We start from the raw sequence: 21,915 nt of genomic DNA, 5'->3' as shown, positions 1-21,915 counted from the left end.
TAAGAGCTTTAAGAAATCAAGTTCACAGAATTACAATTTAAAGGAATATCTCCCCAATTGCTCGCTACCTTGCCAAAAGGAAGTCAATGAAATTGGCACCTACAGACCCAGATGCAGCAATTTGTGGCCAGCACAGTAACTGGAAACGACCAGCCCTTTGTTACTCTCTGCAAAACCGTCACATGACATGTAAGGCATGCAGCTGTAGCTGCTGAATATGTTTTTTGGAACGGACCATAGACCTGAGGCAATAAGTGTGGATATTAAGAGTAGAAAGTACTGTAGTGTGTTTGTTTAATGCATTCCATGTAGTCCTACAGAGTTCAATGCTGGTGTTAGGCCCTGCACCCCTTCAAAGAGAGGATTTATAACACATTCCTGTGTGATAGTACATTTATATTGCAAGAGCAGATTCCAATGATAAACACTCATACCTATAAATGGCCATGCCAAAGCTCTGTTCACTCTATTATTTCTACTCAGGCAATTGTACACAGACAAGTGAAAGAGAGGGCTGTTGATGCTTCTATTTAGATACAGTAACACTTTTGGTAAACCCTCTGTCATAAGGCATACTGCTATCAATGTGATGTAAAATATACAGCTGATGTCAGCTTATGGCAACTGATTTTGTATGGCATTCAATTTGATCTCGATAAGCTAGTAGGCAAACATTTTGTCTTACAGCGACACTTATATGTGTGGTGTTTATTTTGTTTTTATTTGGTCATTTGTCTTATTATCCAAAACCTGATCGGCTCGGCTATGGTTGTGCAGTGTACTCTAGTCTACATTACCCCTCTGCTCCTCTCGAAGACCTATGACATGAGTCCCGGAAAAGCTAGCTCTGTACAAATGTTTTTTGGCAGAAAACGTGTGTTGGACCGCTTCCAATGAGTGGATCTGCTCTATTTATCTGTTGTGGATTAGAAGTTTCATGGAAAGAAACCTTGGTTTGTATGAGAAGCATAGAAGTTATGAATCAAATTCAATATCATAGAGCAACCGGGTCAGTTAGCACCCAGTCCTATATGAAGCCAAGTATGCTACATCCTGATTAAGAGCTGAACCATAACAGTGACCTTCCATGATTTTTGGTAGTGAGGAAGGTACTTTGGAATCTGTGTAGTGTGGAAAATTACCCAGAGAGTTCTAGTTGGATTCCTGTTTGCAATGGACCTCATTTTAAGACATTATATTTAATATGCCTATTATAACAAGGCTGCTGACCAGAAGAAGGAAACCATGTTGTTTTTGGAGGGAAATGTCTTGCGTGTGTTTGTATTACGACTGCCCCCTAGACATGATGTTGCCACCCGTGAAACAAAACATTCAGAGCAGTCAATTTAGGTTCACAGGTTAGCAATGCAATGGTTAGATGTGTAGTCTGAACTCTGACTCTATGTTCTGAATCTATGTTCTGGTGAAAGTATCATGGGAGTAGGCTCACCCACTCAACCCACTAGGTTTCAAGAGCCCACAGTTGTGGTGAGTTGGAAGAAGAGAAGTTACTTTGTTTGAGAAGAATAAGTATTGCTGTAATTGTATTCTTTCAGTGACAGTTTGGCAGATGGGTGAAGATAACGAAACACAAATACATCTAGAGAGGATTCTGAAGTGGAAATATCTGTGGTCCCTGGTCTTACCTTTGGCATTGAATTGAGTCTAAGACTCAACAGCACTATTATTCTTTCCAAGACATAATAGGAAACCACTGAAATCTTAGTGACAAGAGCAGCATTAGCTAAGATGAGACAATGGTTGAGCACCACACTTGATTTGTGGATATGGACCAAAGTAGAGTCTGCGTTAATCTGACAGTCATGTGGCATGGTTTCATGTAAGTTGTCGACTACTTCTTAGCTTAGCATCAACTATTATTAGGGCCTTGACTTTTTGCTTGATCATGTGACCCGGCCAGAAAAAAAACATATTAAGGCTGAGTATTCATGTAGGGTTATGAAATGTTATAATCAATGTATTTGTCACCTTTTTGTTAAATTTTGAGAGGAACTTTAACACACAGTTTTGCATTAAGGGCATTAGTAGCAAGCTTGAGCATTAGTAGTAGGGCATTAGTACCAATTGATTTGGCCTCAATCTCTTCTCAATAAGCCATGCAGGCCAGTCATGAGCTTGTGTCCTTAGATTACCTGTATTCAAATGATCACTCTTAGTATCATCAGCACATGGGCTGATGATACTATGTGTCTCGCTGGTCATAAGTACATTTTAACATCTGCATATGTTTAGATGCCCTTTGGAACCCCCTATAGCTGTCCACCTAAAAATAATGTGTTGTTGTATTTGCTACTTTATTAAAGGAGCAGAGTGTAAGTTTGTCGGAAATCTGCCACCTCTTGCCACCATTCGAAACAACAACATCCTCCTTGTTAATAATATTACCCCCACCTGAGATGGACTTGCAGTGTCGGATATTAGCTGTTGTGTTTCTGCATCTGCACACAATACGAAGAGGCAGCCACCAGAGACTGAAAGGTGAGTCCACTCCCTTAGAACACCCCTGGCCAGTAACAACATCTTTGTATACAAACTAAGTATCAGGTAGGACACTCTCATTCCCTGATCGCTACCGATTAAACATAGTCGTTACAACCATTGGGAAGCTTTTAGAAAGCCTGAATGTTACATACTGGACCTTTTAAGTATAATTTGGTAACACTAATAAAAAGTTCCTCAGCTCTGACACCTGTGTAGTAATACGGTAATTACTCTTGTAACAACACTGTGCAATTATGAATTACAGCATAATTACACAGCAGCAACTTAATTGCAAAGTGTTGCAGTAACATTTTACTTAAAGCATACAGTTATAATGCATGCATAGCACATTATAAGACTTGTTATAAGCATATATGACTGCATTAATTATTATCAGCCATTTTCTAAAAGACAGATATATTATTAATAAATTATAAGGCATCACAGATTCCTATAATGTGTTATATATGTGTGCCTCATAGAAAGTGTTACCAGGGCATTACCTGGGGCTACTGTATATAGTCTTAAAGTAAGGTACCAAAAAAATTCTGTACCCTTATTTGGTGTTTGGCTATATTTTACCTTATTCAAGTTTCTGTTTTTAATTCAAAGAGGCAGCAGCTTCTGCATTGGTCTCCTACCACTGCTTCGAGTGCCAGTTCTTTCTGTGGAGAGTTCCTGTTCCTGAATTGCACATCGAGTGTCTCCTTGACATTACTGGACAAACGTCAGTAACCTTTTTACTGAAATTGCAAACCCCTTGAATTACTGCCTTTTGATTGTCACTTTTAAAGTGTGTGTATGAGAGAGAAGAAAAAGAGAGAGAAAGGAGGTAAGAATGGCTCTTTTTAGACACTACAATTCTGGCATTTTCAGATATACGTTTTCAATTCACGTGACCATTGTGGGTTTACTGCTGGGGCCTAAAGTAGCATGTCCATAGCCATAAATCCTTATACAGCACTTGCTGCGAGACATGGGCGGTCTGTGTTGTTCTTTGGTCTGTGTGTTGTAGGGAGGGACTGCTAGGGCATAGCACAGTACACACACAAGTGCATGTACCCACACATGCATGTGCACACACATACAGTACACATGCTGTCGTCACCCATGCACTTCTGTCACTGACCCTGTTGGGCTTTTTAATAATGAGAATATGCTCTGGAAACATCAGTGTTCGATTTGCCAAGCGTAGCCTATCGAATAAGGGGCACCACTACTCAAGTCTGGCTTGAATTAGTGGCAGGTGTTGAATCAGGATCTGTGTTTGTGACATCTAGGAATCCTGGATCTGAACTTGACAATAACTCAAGCCCGCTAACTTTGGATAATCGTGAATATGTATAGCTTGCTTCGTAGTATAGCCTACTTGGCTGTTGGGACTTACTGTGGCCTGGAAATGGCCTCTGCCAGAAATTCCACTCAGGTTATTTGGTACGGCAATGCTGATTGTGTTTTTACCAACCAACAGGTATTTGCTTTTTAATTGGGAGATACTTCTGTGAAAGAGGACAATAATTTGCATGTCCAACAGCAGCTCATTTCTTTTGTTCTTGGAACCTTCTCAAAATAAGCTACATTTTTTAAAGCTGTTTGTGGTGTATGTTTTTCTTCATTTCGTCTTCTTCAAGTGAATTAAAAAGCAAAGGCACATGAGAGTAAGACAACAACCAGATGTGTTTTTGCTCCAAACTGCTCCTCTTTTTCTATCATCTCATTTTTGCTAATGTCAAGGCCAGTGTGAGTGTGCAGGATTAGCTTTGTAGGGTCTGTTTATGTTGGAGTGCATGGTAGGGTGGCTCTATTCCCTAACACACAGCATTCAGGGTCAGAGAACACTTCTCCAGATCCTCTCTGGTTTATAGATCACTCGCAAGGCACCATCATTCAAAGGGAAAAAAGAGAAAGCTATCCAAAGTGGTTAGAAACATGAAATGCGTCTCTTTTCTCTTCCTTTCTGTTGTGGCAAAGCCGACCAGATGTTGGAATATTTCCTCTATGATGTTTTTGATTTAATAAAGAAAATCCCATGCCCATCTGTATGAATGATTTCAGAAAGGGTTGAGGTTAGTCAGAGAGGGTGATTCAATAAGATGAACCACATAAGTCAACCCTCTTTAGTTCACCCAAATGACAAATGTACATCATCATATGGAAACACAGTAGTCTATGGACCTGGAGAGTCAACATGATTTGGATTATATATATATATATATAATCCTATATATATATATATATATATATATATATATATATATATATATATATATATATATATATATATGTATATATATATCTGGATCAACTTGAAATGACATACAAGTTAGGATTGTGGTAGCCAAAGTTACCAAACAGTGCATCTATTTACCGTTAATTAGCTATTGTACCAACTCCCTTCTGCTAGCTATTGTAACGCAGCTTCATGTCTCCAAAAATTATGTGGTGTCTCCAGTTATGTTTACATTCTGCAAACCCCAGGACCAGAATTGAATAAGTGGTCTCGGCCAGGGTATATAGAAGCTGGGGAGAAATGACCTGAGAAAAGGAACTATTTTTTGAAACTACTGCCCTGTCCACCCCCCTGCAGACCTCACTAGCTGAGGGGCAAACGACCAAAAGGGACCAAGAGGGATCACGAAAGAGAAAGTGGAGAGGGAGAAAAGATTTTGGGCCTGTTGCTCTGCCCACAGACTCTGATGGCTTTTCCCTCTGTCCGCTCTCATCCATCCCCCCATTATTCCATTCCCCTCTCAGACAGGGTAGCTGGCAGGCCTGGGGTTTTTCTTCAGGGAGCTGGGGCTGCCATTGCTATGCGTCCACCAGCGGGGCACCTTGCTCTAATTAAAATGCCTTCTGTGCTTCTCATGCGAGGCTCCCCTGGCTGTGGAGCTCCTGAGGTGCTTAGAGGGCTCAGTGGAGAAGCTTTTAAAGGGATGGTTCATCCTATTTTCTTGTTTCGGTGAAAAATCAGAGTTGACCTCATAGACCAGTAGTGAAAGCTTCTCCACTTTGCTACCGCAGCACAGGCTAACAGTTAGTAGCGCCCTCTCTAATAGACAGCATTCTGATGATACTTAGTTTAGCATCGTTGAAATGACTTGCCAAAATCTCCTCAGAGAAACTTCCAACAAACTTTAGTAACGGCTATATATTAGACTAACCTGTACATTATTTTATTATACTCTCAAACAGTGTAGTTTTGCAATAATATGCAATGATCCAGTGTCACATATACTTCCTGGATTCCATTAGGATAGAAGCAACTTTTTGTTCACAGCTAGTAATCACTCTGCGGTTGAGTGCCCAACCAACGAGGGGAGCGCTTGGCTGGAGAAACCAAAACCAAAACAAGGCTGAAAAAACGAGGCTGTGTGTGTCTACAAAGAGGAAATAGTTCTAGTTCTAAGCAAATGGATTATAGAGACTGCAATTGTTTGATTTTCGATACAACATCAAAAAATCCTTTCAAGCGTAACTCACAACTACACTTTGTTTGAAGTGTCTCTGAGGAGATTTTGGCATGTAATTTAAACGATGCTAAACTAAGTGCCATTGGAATGCTGTCTATTGGAGAGGCCGCTGCTAACTGTTAGCATGTGCTGTGGTAGAAAAGTGGAGAATGGAGAACCAGAGAAACTTTGACTACTAGCCTATGAGGACAACTCAGGGTAAGATGATATTTCACCGAAACATGAAAATTGCCCTCTTTTTTCCCTTATTTTCATCATCCTCCTTCTTCCTTTGTGGATGGCGACATGTCAAATCAAATCAAACTTTATTCATACACGAATGCAACACAATGCTCTTTATGGGAATATGAATAAAAACAATTAAAAGACAAAAAGACTTGCTTATGTAAAATAGAACACATCCATGTCTGAAAACAGGTCTCTAGAAGTGAACAAGTCTTTTTTCTCCCTAGCCTGGGTGCTTTGAGTGAAATCTGACATCAGATCAGGTTACCCTAGGAAACCAGGGGTCAAGCCTCTGTGTCGCTATGAGTGAATAACGACCTGTGATATCACTCTGCTTTTCTTTACCATAGAGCCCATGATGAATTTCTAGTGAAACTCAGTAAAGCGTGATCTTGAGTGACATGAGTAATATATTCACAACTGTCAGAGTAGTATATGTCTATGAGGAGCAGCTTCAAAAACAGCAAATGAGCTCCAGTCGTGTGTGCGTGTGTGTGCGTGTGTGTGCAGCACCATCCAATGAATTTGGTTTGGGAGAGTCTAAGGTTTTGGCTGTTTCTCATAGATTTTTCTGATATTTCAGCCTCATAATGGCTTCATTGACGTCTCTTTGGTCCTCATGTTGACAGACACCAATAACAGACTCCAAAGGCAAATGCAAAGCCTAGAATCAATACTAGACATTGTCAGCTCTTATGCCTCCACAAATGATGTGATGGAACAGACCTGACAAACCAGAAACCAGCCAATTTTCTAATACTTTTGGTGCCCTGAAACAGGGGCTATGTATACAAAGGGTTGTTATACTTTGTACCCCCACACACTCAGTCAAACACACACACACACACACACACACACACACACGGTGGAGGGTGTGCTATGGTTTGGGTTTGAATGGTTTGGGTTTCAAGTGTACAGAAACACTGTCTGCTCGAGTACAAGCAAATGCCTCCAAATTCATTGGATGGTGCTTCATCATGCAGTAAGACAATGACCCCAAACATACTGCCATAGCAACTAGGGAGTTTTTCAGGGCCAAAAAGTGTAATGTTCTTGACTGGTCAATCTTTAGATTTAAATGCAATTGAATATGTATTTCATTTCCTGATGATAAGATTTTAAGCAAAAACACCTCAAAACAAGAACTGAAGATGGCTGCAGTACAGGCCTGGCAGAGCATCACCAACGAACATACCCAGCGTCTGGTTGGGTCAATGGGTCAACTTCAGGCAGTTATTGCATGCAAAGGATTGTCGACTAAATACCAAACATGAGTACTTTCTTTGGACATTTATATATTTTTTTCCCCTGAAATAGGGGGAGTACATTTAAAAAATGTTGTACTTTCTAAATGGTGAACCCAATCTATAAAACAACAACTGAATTAAAGCTGAGAATCTCTACTTTGACACCATAACAATTGTTTGATTTCAAATCCAGTACAGAGTACAGAGATAAAAAAAGACAAAATGCAATTGACACATTCTGATAAATAAGCCCTGACGTGAAGTGACCACAAAGGAAATGGTGGAGAAACACATAAACAGACACAGCCATTTCTTAACCTAAAGCAGATCATACCTAATATATCAAAGGTATAGTGTTTCAAAAACTAGGATTATCCAGCATGAATACCTTTTCAACACCTAGAGAGTTGACATTTTTTACTCCTGAGCACTACAGAGTGTGAAGGTTTTTTTCTCAAAAGGTCAGTGGAATTCAATGCCCAAACGTTTACACATTTTTATTAGTTTTTGAGTAATGGTTGTGAAAGATGTGGAAATGTGGGTGAACAAGGCAGAAAGGCAGCATTAGGATTCCTCTACTGGGGATTATGTGGCTTCTAGCCAGGAGTTTTACCACTACACCGAGCTTCAGCACCAGGGTGTTCAGGCTTTTGCACTGGCCCAACTCTGCTCATGAAGTCCATCAAGACCTACATTTAACTGATTCAAGTGTGTTAGTACAGAGCTGGAACAAAAGGCTGCAGCTCTCCATGAGGGGGGGTTGCCATTCCTGATGCATTGAGTACAGGTTAACTGAAGAGATCAATGGTAGTGACATGGTAAACAAAACATACATGCCATATATCTGGATATGCTTTACAAATCAATAATAAGCAACTTCATATACTGTACACATATAGGGTGATAACAGGTCATTACATCTGGCTTTTGTCAATCTTTATAAGGTATGTTGTCTGCTTACTGTACAGTATGATTGTTTTCTGAAGCATTCTTTCTTATAAAAGTTTAGGAAGGCTTCATCAAGCCTTAAAAGTTATCCTGCTTTTAAAGTCAGACCCTCCATGTCTCTCTGACCACCTCTGCTGACGACACTCCTCATGGAACCTTCTTGAATCACCCCCAGTGAGAGTAAACAACATGTGAGCAGTTGACCTCTTGCTCACATTCACAGCAGGATTCAATGAGACCACCAAAAATGTGGAAACTGGGCCATATTCAGAACATCTCATTTTTGACTTTCAAAGAGGAACAATGCTGGACAAAGATTGCAGCAAAAGGTCCAGTCCGTCAAAGCCGTAAGCAGCTTTCAAAGAGGCCATATTTTTTTTGTGTTTTTTTTCATGTCGTCTTTATTGAGCGTTATGAATGCCTAAGATGTGTGAAAGCTTTTTATTTATTTTTTATATTCATAAAAGAATGGTCGGTTAATAAAGTTTGACCAATTTTGATAGTTCATAAGTCATGCTTAAAGGTGCTATATGTAGCTTTTTATCCTTCAAAATGTCACTAAATAACCATGCTGAATCATTACTTATGATGCATTGACAGTGCGTGCACCTGCCAAGACGCTTTTGCCTGAATTTGCTTTTCCAAAATGTTTGGGACATGCTGGGTGTCTACTACTTGCTGTGGGCGCGTAACCTGCAATTTGCTCTTTGGCTACCTATTGCCTGAGCTGCAAGCAAGCATTTGTCAGTGCTTGAAGCCAACCTAAGCAACTTAAGCTTTGTATGCAAAAAGAAGAAGTTTGTACTGTGTAAAGCCAGTCATGCAACCGAATTTGCACCCTCGCCCTCGGTGACAGTTGGCTTCACAGAGCTGGCGGCTAGTTTAGTGAGATAATGGGGCTTCTGAGTGTTGTAGTGTCGGGTCACAGTATGAATGCAAAGCTGCTGGTAAAGCACTTGTTTCATGTGAAATGTAAGAGTCTCCGCTGGCTGGTTCATTTTCAAAGCTAACACTTTGTTCGCCACTTTGTTCTTCATGTAAGCATTGATCTAAGCCTACCCTCACCAGAAACTGATGTTAACTACAGCAGTCAAATAAAAAAACGGTCAACAGTTCATCATACATTGATACTACATTGTGTTGTTTTATCTGCCATATTTATTTGGGTAAAGGGTCAACTAGTTTCAGGGTGAGTGTTTGCAGGGCTCCTACACCTAGTGTGCTGGTCACCAAAAAGGCATTCTTTGCATTCCTGGCTGACATCTTCAAGACGTGGCATCAGTAAAACATAACACTGTCCTTGTCAAACTGAGGTTTTTTTTATGTGCAGAAAGTAGCAAACTATCGACGACGTCAGAAACATGGAAGAAGCGGAGAATAGCTGGTTAGGGAGAAGCGGAAAGCTCTTCAAAATGCCCTGTTAATTTTGAAGGGGTACAAAGAAACGATGCCCTCTAAAATATCTAGTGGTAAATTAGCTAGTTGCTACAGGATTGTAATGTTCTTACAGGTTGCCTAATCAAATACGAATTATCCTACTGATTTCTTTATCAAATGTATTTACCTTACTGGACAGGTAGGGGTAGAGGTGGGTGAAGCAACAGCACAAGGAGTGCAGCAAGGGAGAGATGAAAGAGGAGAGGAGAGGGCAGAAAGAGAGGAGAGCGACCGGCTTTGTCTGGGAAGCCCAGACTGTCAGGATGGGACCCCAAATGGATAGATCTTCCAAGGCTTAAGCTATAGGCATGAACCATAACATTTGTGTAATTTGAATTCAAGTCTTGACTCACCTAAATTGACATTAACCCCAACTCGGTTGGGGGGCTATGTCAGTGTGTGCTGACACACATTTAAATCCAATTGAACATGCATTTAATTTCCTGATGATAAGACTTTAAGCAAAAATACCTCAAAACAAACAACAACTGAAGATGGCTGCAGTACAGGCCTGGCAGAGCATCACCAGAGAAGATACCCAGTGTCTGGTTGGGTCAATGTGTCTCAGACTTCAGGCAGTTATTGCATGAAAAGGGTTGTTGACCAAATACTAAACATGAGTGCTTAATTTGGACATTATATGAATCTGTCCCATTACTTTTGGTGCCCTGAAATAGGAGGACTATGTATAAAAAGTGCTGTCATTTCTAAATGGTGAAACCAATTTCTACACAAATACCTTCAAATAATAATAAAGCTGAGAATATCTACTTTAACCTCATAGTAATTGTTTGATCTCAAATCCACATTTTTGGATGATGGAGCCAAAAGAAGAAAAAATCCTTCACTGTCCCATTACTAATGCATGGCACTGCAAATACTTTTAAAAGTGACTTAAAACTTAGTTTATAGTTTATACTGAGTTTTCATGGTTTTGTAACATAACAAGTAGCAATCCCATAAACTAGGCTAGCCAAACAATGGGAGGGCTACAATACACATCACCCCAGCAAACACAGTATGTAACCGCAATGTCCAGCAAGCGCTCAGAACAAAACACATATACTGTATTCAAGTACAAAAGGTAGGCTACATGTTTGGAGTGGCAAGTCCAGATTGCTTTTCAAGAAATGTTTGATTGCCTTTCTGTTTTTCCAATCCTGTCTTATTGCACTAGCCCCCTGTACAAGTTTCTCTCCTGTTAATAAAAAATAAAAAAATGAGTAATTTTTCCTTCTTCTAGCATTGTGACTGCCTATGGTGATGATTACTTTATCTTATGAAGACTGATGGATAGATGATTCACTTACTTAAACAAATGTATTTGTTGTAAGTCGCTTTGGATAAAGGCGTCTGCTAAATGCCCTAAATGTAATGTAAATTACACCCTATTGTATCCAATTAAACTACCCATTCACCCCTGCATCCTATTTGTTATCAGAATGAAAAGACTGAAACATTGTTCTTGGGTTATGTTATTGCTCCATTTACTGTCCTAACACAAAGACTGTATTATGCTAGCTCAACCCACTGCTCTTGGCTCTCTATGCTTGAAACGCTTGGCCTATTTCACAGAGGACATTATTATTCATCCAGTTTCATTCATCTTTGTGAATCATTGACAGTACTGTACCTGACACAACCTTCTAATGTTATGAAATTACAAAACAGGAAAGCATCACAAAGGGTTACAAATCAAAGCTAAAATGAAACACACTGAATTCACAGTATTGTAAATTAGTCATATTGAAAATCTAAATGTGTTCTATAACGCTGGTAAAGTGATTGCAGGTCAATGAAAGAATACCATGACCACAAAGCTGTCTGGAGACTATACACTGGTAAAGTGGAACGTCACTGGAGACACCCAAACAACCATGCAGCGCTGTAACACTGACATGGTAATGCAGATATTTGGCTGTCAAACTTGATCCCACTGTAATAAAATGTATGAGTGTTAATTATTTTAGCTTTCTCCCTCATCCCAGAAACGGAGACAGTATGAAAAACTGGGGAGGTTAGAAGATTTTGTTTTCAAAAATCGGTTTTCAGCTAGATTACCGACACGTTACCCATATTACTTGTACCAGAACACGTCTCCAATATCAAACAAAAATATTGTATCACGCTCAAAAATAGCTAAAATAGCTTTATTTACAGTCTCCTGTGGAGTGTCCAATGCAAACTTGCTATGTTTGTCCCCAGACAGTTTCGTTGTCATGGTATTCTTTGATTATTATGCAAGCACTTTACCAGCGTATCGGAAGCTCCAAATATAGTTATTTTAGCATGTTTTTTAGCTTGATCAAATATTTTTTATTTGATATTTAAGACACGTGTACTGGTACAAGTAATGTGGCTAATGTTACCAGTCGCTAAAATAGTTGAAAACTTATATTTTATATCTTGTAACCTGCGCAGTTTTTCCACACTATCTACGTTTCTGGGATGATGGGGAAATGAATGAATGAACACTAGTCCATTTTTATTACGGTGGGATTAAGTTTGACAGCCAGATATCAGTATTATCATGTCAGTGTTACAGCGCTGTGAGCTTGTTTGGATGTCTCCAGTGACGTTCCACTTTACTAAGGTATTGTATGCTTCATTAGATTTGCTCAAGAATGAAAAGCTACAGTTGCTGACAAATAGCTTATTGCTGCTGCATATTCTAATTCAATTACCATTTTGTTGTTTTAGTCTGGTAAGCTTGTCATTTTCAGGAAATTTTCTCAGACATTCTGCCTGTTTTTTTCATCACTGCGTAGGGATGGCCTCAGAAGGGTCTGGAATACTAATCTCTTTGACAAATGAAGAAGAGGGAGTTTTGGTCTTATTGCTGTCCTGTCCTGTCATGAATGGGCCTTGTACTGTTTTTTTATTGCTGATGAACTCCTGCCACTCATACTGTATATCAGAAATGGCAAGTTGTCAGATGTCAATCAAATGCAACATTAGAACATTTCATCAGCTCAAATAAATTATTTTCTAGTAAAATGTGTTTTTTTTTACAAATCATTTTCACTATGGACAAACTCCTGGTACAGAACATGCATGTACATGTGCAGGACAAAATGGCCAATGTGGCATAAATTGACTCTCTCTCTCTCTCTCTCCCCCAGACTCAGACCTGAGCATGCGGACATTGAGCACACCCAGCCCCGCACTCATCCTCCCCCCCTACTCCCTCTCCTCCCCCCTCCTTACTTCCACCACCCTCAACGGTTCCTGCTCCACCGCCTCTTCTGAGACCATTGCCATGGTGCACTCCCCGCCCGGCGCCTTCCCCACACACTCGCGTCGCGGTGCCAGCCGCCTCCCCAAAGACCACCAGGGGGTGCCCATCAACCTGCTCCCGGACCACCTTTTCCTGCAGATCTTCGCCCACCTGCCCACCAACCAGCTGTGCCGCTGTGCGCGGGTGTGCCTGAGATGGTATAATCTAGCCTGGGATCCCCGTTTATGGCAAACCATCCGGTTGACGGGGGACATCCTCCACGTGGACCGGGCCTTGCGGGTGCTGACGCGGAGACTGTGCCAGGACACGCCCAACGTGTGCCTGATGCTGGAGACAGTGGTGGCCAGTGGCTGTCGGAGGCTGACGGATCGGGGGCTGCACACGGTGGCTCAGTGCTGCCCAGAGCTACGGCGTCTGGAGGTGGCTGGCTGCTACAACATCTCCAACGAGGCCGTGTTTGACGTTGTGTCACGATGCCCCAACCTGGAGCACCTGGACGTCTCAGGTAAACAAACGTCTTCGTGAGACCGGAACAAAGCAATTGCTGGAAATACAATAAGTATTTTATCTAAAAATGAGAGATTGATAGGCGACTTCCACACTACCTGTTAAGTTGATCCTGTAATATGCATTAGAGGGAGTCATTCTGCAAGCCTCTATTCCAAAATAGTGGGAAAGATAGAATTCATGGTTTCCATTCATTTTGAGTTGAGTCTGATTTCTACAGTATGTACAGTACAGTATCTGTATCAGGATATACACATTAGATAAAATGGAATATGGACAACATTTGATATACAGAAATGTGTGACAAACTTTGAACTATAACTTTAACCACACCAAATCAAAGAGCAATACAGATTAAACTTCAGATGAAACTGTCATTTCTGTAATGACAAATAAACTGAACTGCAGATTGCACTGTTTATTAGGGATGCACCGTATGACAATTCTTGGCCAATAGCGATTATTTGTTTTTGTATTGGGTACTAGGCGGGGCTATATGCCTGCAAGTATCCTCAGCCTATACCAAGCGTGATTGAATAGGTTTTTCAGTGAAAACAGAGGGACACATCGGGTACACAGAGGGAAATTGAAGCTGAAAACATGATGACTGGGAGTAGTGACCGCTGGGCTTTCTGGTTTTCCCCCTTTTTGCTTACATTTTTCATGAGAACATGCCGGATGTTTTTAATTATCACCCTATGCCAACATCCTCAATGTGGGCTATCATGATGAAGCTCTTTTCTTCCTCCTGCCTTGCTGTACTGTACACATTTTCATGCCTTATTCACAGAAAGTAGAAACAGGTAATGACAACTATAACCTTGTTGAGATCATGCGTCCTAGTTCTGAAAGCCTGGTGAAATCCTTTGCAGAAAGTAGCTACAAAGCCTGTTTGAAATCACCACATGTCAAACCTATCAAATACCTAATGCCAACTAGATTTTCTCCTGGCAAAACAGAATTCAGTTTTTCCTTCACGTTTTCTTGCATTTTCTTCATTGCTGCAAGCTAGCATCTAGCAACAACTCTGCAAAATAGTCCTACCCAGTTGGAAAACAGTCAAGATGACCACATAATAACAAGCAATAATTTACGGACATGTGAGGGAGGTTTCAGAATGTAACATCCAATTCAATTGCGAGCACATTCTCCCATCGCTCCGTCAAGGATAAGCCAGGTCAGCTAATCTAAAATTCTCACGATTTGGTATGGTTACGCAAGACTATCACAACTCATGATATGACCAGGGGCATATTTCAACACAAAGAAAATGCTGAACTGTCAAAAAGGTTAGTCGATGTTACTTGCTTTTAGGAATGGTATGATAGGTCAAATCTGAATGAGATATCTGATACATTTTGAGGGTTAGAAAGGAGCAGAAAAAGGGGGGCATGGTCTTGTCTTGATTAGTGTATTATAGGCAGGGGTATTCAGTAGGTTTCATTATAGGCAGGGGTATTCAGTAGGTTTCATTATAGGCAGGGGTATTCAGGAGGTTTCACATTTTACAGATAAGAATGCAACATAGAGCATACAGCTGACACAATTCCCTTTTAGATGCCCCAGACAATAAAATCGTCTCTACACAACCCATTTCTATCTGAACGTTCTGTAACATTGCATGCTCCTGAATATGCCCCTGATTTATTCAGCAGAGGGAACTCCTGCTGAACTACAACATGCACAGGGATGACAACAATGTGCTCCGACAGGAAGCGGAGCACAGGAAGTGGGAAATAAAACACCAGGAAAGGGACTAAAATAAGGAAGGAGGAGGAGGAGGCGCTTTTTTGATTAGTCACATTTCAAAGCCTTCCTCTATTCCCCATACCATAGTCCCATCAGAAACACTATTCTGAGGACAAAACTCGGTGAGAGAGAGATAAAGGACAAGGTAGAAAGAGAGAGAGCTTTGTATTGTCAGTACCCAGTAGGACAGTACCCAGTGGGAGAGGGGGACAGTGGTCAATTCAATTCAGGGATGCTTAATCAGCATGGATTATGAGTCAAGGGTTACTGGATTCTCTCAACAGAGTAGACATGCACATGGTTTTACCTCAGACAGAACTAGGGAGGGTCAATGGAGTGGGAGAGACAGTTGTAAGAGTGATTCATTACTCCCAGCCTCTGGTTCTTAGAGAACTGTAGCTAGAGCTATATGTCATACTTTAGGAATTTGCTGGGACATTTTACCACTGTTGCTCTCTCCTTAATGTCCCCCACTTTTTTGTAGGCAAAAGCACATTCGGTGGACACGGCCCTTAATGCAGTAGGCATATAGCCTTACGAATTTGGAAAAACTATTTCGAAAATATCAACTCAAAGCTGTAAGAAGCAGGACTGATAATTAATCAAATAAGCACTACACGTTCCGGTCACTTTTCAGTCTAGCTACGAATACAGATTTAGTGAGAGAAGTCTGTTATGCAGCATAATTTATTACCGAAACATGGCCTATATCAATACGGAAACCAGAGTTGTGTAACCTAGGTTTATAGCTAGTTGCATTGAAGTAAAAGCGTCTTATATCATAAGAGTTAATATGATAGTAGACTAATGTCGCCCAAATAATGTTTCTTTTTGGTCACAGAAGGTGATCGCACCAAGACAAAGGCCTCCTGGTGCGCAACAGGGGCACAGCCTTGTAAGACAGAGACAACCAGAGTGTCAGAGTAAAACGTTTATGAATAAACGTATCCTTTTATAGAGGGGTGCTACATCATTTGTGGGGGACAACATGTTTACTGTACAATTGTTTCTTTTTATGGTGCATTCATCAGAAGTTATCTCATCATATATTAGAGCACAACAGACAAACGATCCGTGTTAATGTACCCAACAAGCGATGGGTCAGTATTAGTGCTTATTAATGCTTGCTTCATTGTTGCTTTATCTTGGAAAAAAAGTGCATGGAGCCAGACAATCTGCAATAGAAGAGTTTGAATGGACACTAATAAATTTGAGAGGCTTCAATAACATTTTTGTTGAAATTATACATTTCATACCAATGTAGGCATTAACATTAGGGATGCACCGATTGATCGGCCAGCAATTGGTATCAGCCGATTTTGGGAAAATGTGCACAATCGGTGATCGGCAGATTGCTTTAAAATGTCAGATTATTCAGACCGTTTATTGATTCTAACCTGGCATGTTAATTTGATCAGGGACTTTTTCAAAATGTGTAATAATAATAAAGTGTAATGGTAATATTTGTATGCCATTATATTTATGGGAACTGTATTTCACTTCACTTCTCCTCACCATTCTTCTTCTGCGACAAAATAACATTCTACCGTGTGCTCCCATAATCCCTGGGCCCTTAAAGGTGTACACATTTTTTAAAGAAATAAATAAAACTTTTTCCCTCACTTTGTAGTTGTATGATTGTATGCCGAATGTTGGGCTTCCCGTCACGTTTATACATACAGTAGGTGATAAACAAATGTCACATTGTTTGGTTAAAAGTTGGCTGCTTGACCTAAACGTGCTCTCTCTCACTCTCTCCCCTCTCAACAAGGCTGTTCTAAAGTGACCTGCATCAGCCTGACCCGGGAAGTCTCCCTCAAGCTCTCGCCCATGCACGGCCAGCAGATCTCCATCCGCTACCTGGACATGACAGACTGCTTCGCCCTAGAAGACGAGGGCCTGCACACCATCGCCGCCCACTGCACCAAGCTCACCCACCTGTACCTGCGCCGCTGCATGCGGCTAACCGATGAAGGCCTGCGCTACCTGGTCATTTACTGCCCCTCCGTGCGCGAGCTAAGTGTTAGCGACTGCCGCTACATAAGCGATTTTGGTTTACGCGAGATCGCTAAGCTGGAGGGAAAGCTCCGCTATCTTAGCGTGGCACACTGCAGCCGAATCACGGATGTCGGTGTGCGCTACGTGGCCAAATACTGTGCACGGCTGCGCTACCTGAATGCAAGGGGCTGCGAGGGCCTCACGGACCACGGTTTGGAGTATCTGGCGAAGAGCTGCCCCAAGCTGAAGTCGCTGGATATAGGGAAGTGCCCGCTGGTGTCAGACGCCGGCCTAGAGCTGCTGGCACTAAACTGCTTCAACCTGAAGCGGCTCAGTCTGAAGTCGTGCGAGAGCATCACAGGGCGAGGGCTGCAGGTGGTGGCAGCAAATTGTTTTGACTTGCAGCTGCTCAATGTGCAAGACTGCGACGCACCACTGGAGGCACTGCGCTTCGTCAAGCGCCACTGTAAGCGCTGCGTCATCGAGCATACAAACCCTGCCTTCTTCTGAGGCAAGGGAGGGGTAAGGGTAGGGGGACCTATTCACATTCAAATTCAGAATGATTTTTTTTATTGCAGTGGATTATTTCACACAAGACTATTCTTAAGTTATTTTTTTTCCTTCCCTCACCCACTGTCGCCAGAAAAAGGAAAACATTTAAGCGCATATTTAAAATCTAAAGGGATGCATTTTGAGCAGAGGAAAGCAATAATAATATAATTGCACGGTATTATCTTTTCACTTGAAAGGAAATATATAACCACATGAAATGCACCTCTCTAGGAGCCTTCTCAGTTTCACTGCATTATCTTGGAACACCAAGGAATTAAAATGGAATGTAATTCTATTATGAAGACTGTAACGATGATTCACATGTGACATTCCACTGAAAAGACTTTCCTTTTCCTCTGTATAGTCATAGTAGTGTTGGTATGACTACCAATAACTACATTCAACAGTGCTTAAGCCATTAGGTTTGAAATGGTTGGCTTGTCAGTTTAAAATGAAATCATTGAATCGTTTACATCATATTTTCCCATGGTTAAATGTTTTTTTATTGGGCGGGGGGGGGGGGGGGGGGATTTGAATTCAATGCTCAGTGCCATTTTGTGAAAGTATTGTGTACAGTTCCACCACATTCTAACTCTGCTCCGACAATCACTGGAACAAGTACATAGAAAGAACATAAAATTGAAATAAAATAACCCATGTTCTAAATGATGATGGTGTGATTACTTTGTCTGAAAATAAAGAAATGATATACCCATTAAGTTAATCTGCATTTCCTAATAAATACTATGTCTGACTATATTGGTCATTGGAGTGAAATTGTTTCAGAAACAGCTAGAAATTACTACAGAGTCAGTATTTTCGATAAGCCCATACAAAAAAATGCTGAAATGTACATAATGAGGGAAATTACTTATACATTTCCTGCATTTAAAAACTTGTGAGATACTCTCTGAGAAGCTGAACTCTGTTTGGACGACAGCGACTTCTATTTATAGGTGTTGTCAAGAACTTGAGCTGTGAACCAAGACATCAAACACTGCATAGTATAGTCTTTCTCATTTGAATTTTTAATGTTATATCTAATGTTGTGTAAAGCCTCTGAAAATAATAGTAGTGTGTATCAGCAAGTGTATTGTTTTAAATTAATTTGTATATGTCTACAGACCCCCACCCTCAGGCACAATGATACCTACCTACAGTATGCAAGGGGACCAGGGGAGCCTGGTGGAGGTAGAAAGGACGGGGTCATTGTGATGCATGGAATGGAATGAGGAATGGTATTAAACACTTGTGTAGGAACGATGCCACCTGTTGTAAGACAATGATAAGAGGGTGCAGGAAAACAATGTAACCCTCACCTTCCCACTCACGCTACTACAATGTGACTTGTGCACAATGACTACACACACACACACACACACACACACACACACACACACGGAAAGGAAAAACCCGGGTCTGTAGTGATTAGCCTATAGTTTTTGGTGGCCAGGTCACCTGATTAAGATATACTCTCCCCAAGTATTACCACTCACCCCTACTGTATGCATAGCAACACTTATGGTGCTGAATGGCTGCCTTCCAGTGGTGCAATGGTGAAGCTGCATTTATCAGAATATTGCATAGGCAGGAAAGAGACTGGTAATAGGCCCATGTAACACAAAAATGTAACATGTAACTGAAAAAGGGATAATGTGTAAATGAATATCATTAGTAGTGTTCTATTTTATAGTACTCTGTTTTGATAGACATTAATATGAACTTATTAAAATGTCATATAAATTAACTTTAAAGCACCATATTTAAAAGTGGTGGGATGAGGGTTAGAGTCATGCTGAAAATCTAAAATATTGTATGAAATAAATCTTTAAAATAATATAATTATGTTTATTAAATCAATTCAAATCCATCAATCTGTATTATTGTTATGGATAACTTTTCAAAATGAATTGCTGACACTACAACATCCCTTGTCTCGTATATTCATCCAATCACAGGCCCTTTCATGCGCATGATGAATTGTACGTATAGCGTAAATGCGCCAATTCCAAGTAATTTCTGGTGTTGTTCGGTTTGTTTGCCATGTGCAAATATGGATAAACGTGCAAAAAGGAAAAGACAGTGCAGCTACAATAAACAATGGGAAGCAAAAAAGACGTGGGTTAAGCCCGTCAGCGGTGACTCGACCAAAGTCTGTACTTTATGCCGTCGGGAATTCTCAATTGGCCATGGAGGTGATAATGACCTAACTCAGCATGCTTCTATAGAAATGCACAAGAAGGCCACACTAGCTAAAGGTGCAAGCAATATCGGTGCATTCTTCGTGACAGCTACTGCAGAAAATGACAAAATCGCGGCAAGTGAAGCCTCGTATCATACGAGGCTTCACGAGTCGTATGTGTACCATACGGTTAAACACGGACTCAGCTACAACAGCACCGACTGCCTTGTTAAGCGCAAAGGTGCTTTGTTTCATGACTCAAATGTTGTGAAGAAGATGCACTTGGGAAGAACGAAAACTGAGATGATTACAATGAATGTTTTAGGACCAAAGACTGCGAGATATTTTGGATGATCTGTCCCCGACCGAAGGTGAGCCCGTGTATTTCTAAGTTGCCAGTGATGCCTCAAATAAGGAAAATAGAAACATGTTTCCAGTGTTCTGAGATATTTCTTTGTCTGATGGAGTGCAGTGCAAGTTACATGACTTTTATGAAGACAGTGATGAAACTGCAAATGGCATACATCAAGCTCTGATGAACTGTCTGGAAAAGCATGAACTGGATATTAGACACATCACAGCCTATGCAGCAGATAATGCCAATGTCAACTTTGGAAAACTCTGCTACCTCTGCTAACTCTGCGATCGTCTTCTGCAAAGCTGGCCAGCTTTTACTTCATACTTCAGGTCCCTTGGGGAGACCTGTTCTGTGGCACTGAAGAGGAGTTTTGAGGATGAAGAAAAAACTGGAGCTGCTGAGATTTATCTGTGCTTTTTCCACAACGTGGGGTGTGTTTTTGACCAACTCATAAAAAAGCTGGAGGAAACAAAGCTCTGCATTACAGATATTTACGAGGAAGTCCGAAAGTTCAAAATGAAGATGTCTCAACAGAAACAGGACAGCTTTTTTGGATACCAGACCAAGCAGCTGATGGACAAACAATTGTCAGCACAAAGGTCCAAGCAGCAACAGGACTTTGTGAAGTCTATGACTCTGTCATTGCATACATTGACAACTGGTTTGATTTCTCACCAGAAAATGTAATAGTGAAACTGAAACCAATCGACTTCTATGAGGAGCTCTCCTTCACTGACCTGGTGCAGGTGGTGGCTGCCCTCAAAATGACAGAGACAGTCAGTATGGACCAACTCTATGAAGAGTTTTGTGCTAGCCGGGAGGAAATACAGAAAGCCGGACAGGATACCACAAAATCCACCAGTGAGAAGTGGGTGGCAGTTTTCCAAAACATAGGGAAAGCCAACTTGATCAACATGATCAGGATTGTCTCATTTGTCCTCAGTATGCCAGGCTCAAATGCCTTTGTAGAGAGGATTTTCTCTCTGATGACCATTAAATGGTCAGAAACAGATGCAGCACAGAGCTGATAAAAAATGAACTTCAAATATCTGTGAACTGTGACTTCTCTCTGGCTATGCAAAAGGACAAAGTACTGTTTGAATCAGTCAAGAGCAGCAACAAATATCCATGGAAAAAGTAGACTTGGTGACTCATGCCCCTGTTTTCCTCTTTTGCATTTGAAATGTTTTTTTTGTTGTAAAGGTCCAAATTGTGATTTCTTTGATCATTTATTTTGAGGTTTATTCACGAGTTTACATAATGATACAGTTTTAGTAAAGCTATAGTTTTTGTTGTTTTTTTACTAAATGGAATATACACTTTTTGCTTTTCCAATTGAATAAGAATATGAATATATACAGTATATTCACACAACACCATACCCACACCGCCGTGGCACGCCACCTTTTGTCCCCTATTTGGTAGTGAGAAAGTTGGCAACCCTACACACATTAGACCAACAGTATAGTGAGCGTTCCATAACAAACACATTATGCGGTTCC

At 40.9% G+C, this 21,915-nt stretch overlaps 1 protein-coding gene across 1 annotated transcript in view; it reads left to right on the top strand.

Annotated features, from left to right (window-relative positions):
• Nucleotides 1-18,468, top strand: part of fbxl7 (F-box and leucine-rich repeat protein 7) — a 30,647-nt gene extending 12,179 nt beyond the window's left edge. Inside the window, exons 3-4 of the mRNA XM_083683102.1 lie at nt 12,952-13,572; nt 17,095-18,468. Coding sequence (XP_083539228.1) covers nt 12,952-13,572; nt 17,095-17,831 — 1,358 coding nt within the window. The 3' untranslated portion in view covers nt 17,832-18,468. The remainder of the gene's footprint in view (nt 1-12,951; nt 13,573-17,094) is intronic.
• Nucleotides 18,469-21,915: the final 3,447 nt, after the last annotated feature.

This window comes from Argentina silus (genome assembly GCF_951799395.1).
Source record: "Argentina silus genome assembly, chromosome: 1".
In the NCBI taxonomy this organism is placed as follows: Eukaryota; Metazoa; Chordata; class Actinopteri; order Argentiniformes; family Argentinidae; genus Argentina; species Argentina silus.
This window is presented reverse-complemented; position numbering and strand designations above follow the sequence as displayed.